General features: G+C 51.7%; 1 protein-coding gene across 1 annotated transcript; it reads right to left on the minus strand.

Moving 5' to 3' along the window:
* Nucleotides 1-211: 211 nt before the first annotated feature.
* Nucleotides 212-6,452, minus strand: LOC102147612 (rhox homeobox family member 2). Its single transcript, XM_005614473.4, has 4 exons — nucleotides 6,158-6,452; nucleotides 5,620-5,992; nucleotides 4,244-4,289; nucleotides 212-724 (listed from the first exon to the last, which is right to left on the minus strand). The coding sequence occupies exons 1-4, from the start codon at nucleotides 6,273-6,275 to the stop codon at nucleotides 410-412; spliced, it is 852 nt and encodes a 283-aa protein (XP_005614530.2). The 5' UTR covers nucleotides 6,276-6,452; the 3' UTR covers nucleotides 212-409.
* Nucleotides 6,453-7,165: the final 713 nt, after the last annotated feature.

Consider the following 7,165-nt stretch of genomic DNA (forward strand, 5'->3'; position numbering starts at 1 on the left):
TGGGGTGTTGGGGGAGAGGGTGGCAGAGAAGAGGTGGGTCTGTGTGAGCCTGCCACGGGCACTTGGGAAACTTCTGAGATGTGCGTGGCCTGCCGATGGTGACTCAGAGATACTCCTGCATGACAGGAAGCCTCCTTGGCCGTCGGTCTGAACGGCATCTTCTTCGCAATTTCCATCAAACTCACTAACCCCATGTAACACACAAGACAAATTTGCAGAGAATTCACAACTTTATTGAAAATACAAACACGTGCCCTACAAGAGAGGGTCAATGACTGTGTACTTTTATTTAACACATTTAGCAGGCATTTGGTGAACTGCTCCTGATGGTGAGGGATGCAGAAATTGAACTTGGCTCAAAAGAACTTTGAAAAAACTGTCACAGAGACCATTCTTTAGAAAATGTGGGCTACAAAAGGCCCCCTGATGGTAAGGGAGCAGGCCATGCCACACGACAGCAGCCACAGGGAAGGAAAGGTGGAAGAAACCAGGGCGGAGGCGGCAAGAACACAGGAGGAAAGGGAGACCCGGGCGGCAGAGGCAGCCCCGGCGGCAGCGGCTGCAAAAGCATCCGCATGCAATCCGGAGTCCGAATCAGGATGGTACTTCTGGGTCTGCCCGAGCCAATGAGGACGGGGGGGCCCAGGACCACGGGGGGCATGACTCTGAACATCAACGCCCTCTGCCATCTCCTCCACTTGGCCCTCCTATTCTTAAACCAAACCTTCAAACAGAGGGAAAAAGGGATTGGTTTAGTACGTTGAGCGTTTAATGTCATGAAAAAACACAGCAGACAACTCTCTATGCCCTTAAGATTTTAAACTGCGTCAGGAGAAGCTGTTTCCTTCTTGCGAAAATATCTTAGGAAAGTTGCCACCATGGCCCCCCGCCCCAGCTCGCCGTCGGTGAGCACTGGCCGCGTGCCAGGCTCCGGCTTGGCAGATTGCTGTGTCTCTCTCCTCCCACCTTTAATGTTATTTTCCCCACTCTCCAACGCAGGTGTGGCTGAGGAATTGCACTGTGTCCCTGCTGTGATTGCTCTGCTTGGTACGTCTGTGTCCTGACAGCTGCCCCTCAGCTGTCCAGCTGCCACTAACCCCGCCTCACTAGGCAAGTGTCACAGTGGCCTTGGGGAAGCACAGTATGGTAGGAAGTGGGTGTCTCTTAAAGTCATCCTGAGGGGAACAGCCTCCATGTTGAAAAGCCCATCTTCAGTGTACAGGAAATAATCAAAGGGGGTGTGTGGGATTTTTAAACCAAAGCTTTCCTTCAGGGATGACTAAAGGGCCATTCATCCTCTGCCACCTCTTGGTAGTTAAAAAGATGGCATTGCGAGCGAGGCTCGGTCAGAGGGGGCCCAGGGAGTTTGTGGCCGGGCTTGCTGGGACACGAGGATAGCTGAAGCCATGGACACTGCTTTAACTTTTTAGACTTTAGGGGAAATGAATGCTTAGACTCACTAAATTCGGGCCGACTTTACTAAAGTCCCAAATTTACCGAGTTGACTAACTCTCTTAAAATCCTTGCCCAGGCAAGAGTTTGGAGGGAAAGAGGCATACCGCTGTCACCGTTGTCAATTCTGCGAGCTCCGACCTGGCCCACCCTCCAAACCTTCCTGGGCTCGGGACCAGGTCAGCCCACTGCTCCAGGACCCTGGGAGGGGGCCGCTGATGCCCGGCATGCCACTCAACCTAGGCCGCGCCGCTCACCCAGGAGGTCCCCTTCTCCTCCCTTATGCTTAAGGCAAGAAGATGGAACCAGCGGTTGGGGAAGAGAGTCGACAACCGTGTGGGTGAGGGGGTCACAAAATATCCAAACAACTAAAAATAAAACTGCCCTTTAGACTACATTGTCCCGTCAGCATCCTAGTCAGCTCAATCACGTCGTGTTTACTATTTTGGGACAGTCCCAGTCTGCATCCTCCTCTCTCTGCCTGTTGCCTTATTTTCACTCTCCCACCGTAGTGTTTGGGTCCTTCTGTGTGAATATGTAGTCTAAAAAGCCACTGTGATAGGGCTCACTTTGAGGGATCCAAGCATACCAGCGGTCAAACCTGCATAAACACAACCAAAATGCAAATCGGGCTCACTGAGGTAAAGGCTGCTACTAGCTGCATATTTAAAATACCGGTTTCCTAGAACGACTCTTACTGTTAATTGCAGACTAAGGGGGAACCTCCCTTAGCATTTTCTTCAGACAAATGCTGCATGATCTCACTTTTATGTGGGATCTAACAACAAAACACCAAACTTGCAGAAAAAGACCAGATTTCTGCTTACCAGAGGCAGGGGCTGGGGGGGTGGGAATTGGACGAAAGTGGTCAAAAGGTACAAACCTCCAGTGAGCAGATAAATGAGTACTGGGGCTGTGATGCACGACGTGACGAGCACTGTTAGTTACCACCGCTCTACCACGGTTACCACTGCTCTACGGTATCTCTGAAAGTTGCTGAGAGTAAATCCTAAGAGTTCTCACCACAAGGAGAAAAACAATTTTTTCTTTTTTGGTTTGTAACTATGTGAGCGATGATGGAGGTTAATCAAACTGACTGTGGGGATCACTTCACAATATGGGGGAGTCAAAGTACCGTGCTGGACGCCTCAAACCTAGACGGTGCTGCTTACCCGTCAGGGCTCAGTGAAACCAGGGGAAAACGTCTTTGGGAAATTCATGCTGTAGAGTTTGGAAACAGGTGAGAACATCCTCTCTCTTTCCTTAGTTGTTTCTTGTGGCTCCTCGTCCCTGCAGAACCCCACTGAGGGAGCACTGCGCAAACCCATGCAGGGAGGAAGTCCACGCACGAAAACTGAAGTTTTTCTTTTCCTCTGAGCTTGCTCTGCCTGCTTGCGAAAGCAGAGGCCTGGTCCTCCCGGCCCCGGCCAGACCCGACTGTGAGCCCAGCCCTCGGCCTCAGGACGCCAGCGCTCAGCGGCCTGCTTTGTTGGGCTGCTTCTCAGACACCCCGTCACTAGGTCTGCGGCCCGTTTCCGTCACTGCCCTCACACACGGTCTCTGCAGCAAAGCTAATAAACCCAGCCTGATTTTTCTTTTCCTCTCTTTCTGTCTTTTCTCCTTCTTCTTTTTTTCACTTCCAAATTATCCTTTGACACAACTTAGACTTTCCTACGATCTCAAAACATCACCTCTTGATCCATTGACCCATAAATTAGTCATCACTGACTGAGCAAAGAAAAAGCATTTCAAATTCCCACAGGTGAGCATCCAGCCTGAACTAAGAGCCATCCCCCGCCTCCCCCCCCCCCACCAAGTTCCACACAACCCACCGCTTCACGACAGCGCCACCGGAAGGAAGGACACACCTCTTAGGTGTTAGACATTCCTCCAGAGAATATTCACCAATGCACTTGGAGTCTCAAAAATTTGAATGTGTGTGACGTCCCCAAGGCATACGTTCGACTCTCTAATTCGCGCCTGGCGCTTGCACCTTGCTTCCACCTTTCTTAGGTCGGTGGAACTTTGAAATTGTTGTACTTTCCTTTGTTTCATCTTTTGGACATAGTTACAAGGTTGCAACACCCCCTCCCGTCCCCGCCACCATGCACAACCTACTATGTTAGCAGTGTTTGCAGGCTCACATATCAAAGAATTGCAGAAGATTAAAATTTAGGGCCGCCATTCTCTACACCACTCTGCCAAACACTTCAAAACAACGGCAGGAGGACCAGGCGCTTGGACTCATGCTATACCCTCCCCACCGGTCTCGGCCGAACCAAACACACATCAGCTGCTCCTCTGCTGTGTTCTATGTGTGAATTACGCCCCCTCTTCAATGCCTAGATACTTATAAATTCACTCCTTACATAAAGAGCTTATGCTTGGTTTTAAGTAATTTAGTATAATGGAACTTCTTGGTGCATTCATCTGAGCAATTTCCACTTCAGACTTAACCCCAATGTGACTCCACACACAAGTGTTACCTAAAGGATACCCGTGTCAAAAGGAGTTGAGCTATACATACACATCTACCTTTGTATATAAGGAACAGTGTACTAATGATCATTTTTTTTTCTCCTTTAGGAAATCACGTTCCTTCTGGTGACGGGCAGTTTCCAAAAGCTGCTGTTTACTTACCCCGTTTTCCACCCACCAGGACCCCAAAGTTCAAAACTCATTTCCCAAACACGGAAGAGGCAACAAAAACACACAAACGTGAGACCGTGTAGGACAGAAGCAGGTTTTAGAAGGGCTGCCCTGCCGAGCTGCTTTGTTCAGGTTTACTCACCTGCACCCTGGCTTCAGTCACACCCATGCGTCTAGCAAGCTCCTGTCTGAGGGGGAAAAATCGCAAGTGTTCAGTATTTGGAGCTGTGCGTTAAATTAAATCTAGCGTGATAGTGCATTCTTATTTGAAACTTTTTCTTTCAGGGAAATGTCAGCCATTTGCTTTACGAACCCACTTCTGCAGTAGGAAAACTCACACCACTTCAGGACTGACAGTGAACTGACGTTGACAAAGCACTGAAGGAGAGCCAAGTATCACGGGTGAAGGAGGCACGGTTCCCAAGGACACATGAAGTTCTAGTTCACCGAGTGTTACCGACTTCAAAATGAAAAAGAATATCTGACTGAGCAAATTTCCCTACCAACTTTCAACCATTGCTCTCACTCGTGTTATGCGTTAAATTAGAACCTTAAAATAGCCTGCTATCTATCTATCTATCTATCTGTCTATCTGTCTATTATCTACTATCTGCCTATGAGTGATGAACAGGCTGGAGTCCATTCCTAGACGATGCTTAAGGATGGCACAAACTCTCTGCTGTTCATTCTTCGGTTGCACTTATTTTTTTTTTTTTTTAAGATTTTATTTTTTCCTTTTTCTCCCCAACGCCCCCCGGTACATAGTTGTGTATTCTTCGTTGTGGGTTCTTCTAGTTGTGGCATGTGGGACGCTGCCTCAGCGTGGTCTGATGAGCAGTGCCATGTCGGCGCCCAGGATTCGAACCGACGAAACACTGGGCCGCCTGCAGCGGAGCGCGCGAACCTAACCACTCGGCCACGGGGCCAGCCCCCGGTTGCACTTATTTTTAAACTTTTTTTAATCACCAGCTCCCCACCCCACTCGGCTACACTATTCCCTAGTATCTAAGATGAGGCTTGCTTTACGGACAGTTTTCTCTCAAGAACAGGATTTACGGGGATGCAGAAAAATCGCTAATCAAGATCAATCACTTTCAAACGCAGCGTTTAAAACTATGAAAATCAAGGCAAAAACAATCCGTGAACAACAGATGATCCAAACGTTAAACAAAGGCACGATCCAGTCCGGCGTTTGCTTCCCCCTGCCTCACGCTACTCACTTTTCTCCCTGGCCTGGTCCCGACCGAACGTTTTCTATCTTAAAGGCGGCAGCCAAAGTTTCCTGCCTCGATTTATTGAAATCCTGAATGAAAACATTTACCTTGACTCCCAAGAGGCACAGCCCTCACCCCAACCCTAGAACCCAAGGGCAGGGGCGGGGCCCCTGGCAGCCTGGAGTCCCCCAGGTGGCTCTTCGTGAGGGAGGGGAGGAGAGGGACCTGTGAGAGAGCCGAAGGCCGCCCTGGACCAGCCCCACATGCTGCCTGGAAACGACGCGAAGCAGAGCAATCGGCTTACCGCAACCACAATTCGGGATACGGAGTGTGGCGGAAAACGCCCTCCAGCTCCCGCAGCTGCACCGGGGTGAACGTGGCGCGGCGGCCCGCCTGCCGCCTGGCTCCAGGCTGCGGACATTCGACGGCGGCCTGCGGGGGCTGCTCCTCCGGCCCCTGCTCTCCCGCTTCTCGGCCGCCATCGCCGCCGGCCTCGCGGTTCGCGGGAGCTCCAGCGCCAACGGCGCCGTCGTCCTTTTCTTCTCCTTCTCCTGCTCCGTCTCCTGCCTCTTTCCCTTGTGCGGCTGCTGCTGCTGCTTCCTGCTCAGGTTCGGCCTGTATCCCTTCTTCCTCTTCTCCTCCGTCTGCGCTAAGCGAGATCTCCACACGTTTCGCTTCTGCAAAGGAGGAATCCCAAAGAGAAAGATCAGGGCGTTGGAGCCCAGGCTGTGGGAAGAAGGGGGTGAGGGGCTGCATCGGAGGGGTGTCCTGTCCGCTCGCCTCTCCCAGGGCACGCTCCTTGCTTGGAGTTGGCCGAAGGGCCTGTCCCGACCACCACTCACCATGCCCTTCTTCCCGGTCCTCGTCGTCTCCCTCGTCGCTGCACTGCTGTGGAGGCTCCAGGTCCCGAGTGCTGTCCAAGAGGCCGTGTGCTTCTGGGGATTCTGCTCTGGGATCCATGGCTCAAGGCTGGAGTGGCGGCCCGCGACCCGGCTCCTTCAAGGCTCTTCGGGCGTCTAGTCAGGTCAGAGCGTCTAGGCAGGTTAGAGCAGCTAGTCGGACTAGAGCGTGTCTGAGTAGGCGCCGTGTGTGGGCTCACCGCCAGTTGCTGGCGATTGGGCGGGCTGAGGTGCCCATACGGCAGGGGCGTGGCCATCAAATGGGAGGGTGTGCCTGCAAGGAGGGCGCATGCGCCAGGACAGAACTTGGGACTCCGGGTTGCCCTTTGCCCGACTACGCCCGACCTCCTGGGTTGTCTTTCCAGAGGAAGACGGGGTTGCGTTGGATCGTTCCAGCCGATTTGTGCAGGGGAAGCGAGAGAACCCACGCTAGCTCCGTAGACGTTGGAGAGATGTTTGGAGAATCTCTCTTGGCCCAGCCCTCCATATCCAGCATCCAGTCGTAGGCAGGGAATAGTAAACTAGTATGATTGGCCAGGAGGTTGCCTGCTCTGAGTTTTTGCAATGAGGCTGAAGTCAGAGTTCGCCATACTCCCCGGGACTCCAGGAACAGGAGCTTGGCCTTGGGTCTGGTCCGACAGGGGGAAATTCCCCCTTCTACCCCTCTTGACTAAGAATAAAATTGACACGAGACCAGATTAACAGGAGAAAAGCCAATTTGATAGGTCCACATTGGAGATCATACGAACGACGCTCTCCAAGATGGGCAAAGCAGGCTGCTTGTTACATCTTTTGACACAGAGAAACAATCTGTGCGAAAATGTCAGGACCGAGAAGCTTAGGTTTGGGGTGTGTAATTAGAGAGGAATTTAAGCAGAGTTTAGGCTTGAGGTAGCAAATTAGTCGAAGTAACGGATTTTGTGTCTGCCGGCTTCCTGGCCCCGAATTCCC

The sequence above is a fragment of the Equus caballus genome, chromosome X, assembly GCF_041296265.1.
Source record: "Equus caballus isolate H_3958 breed thoroughbred chromosome X, TB-T2T, whole genome shotgun sequence".
Classification (NCBI taxonomy): domain Eukaryota; kingdom Metazoa; phylum Chordata; class Mammalia; order Perissodactyla; family Equidae; genus Equus; species Equus caballus.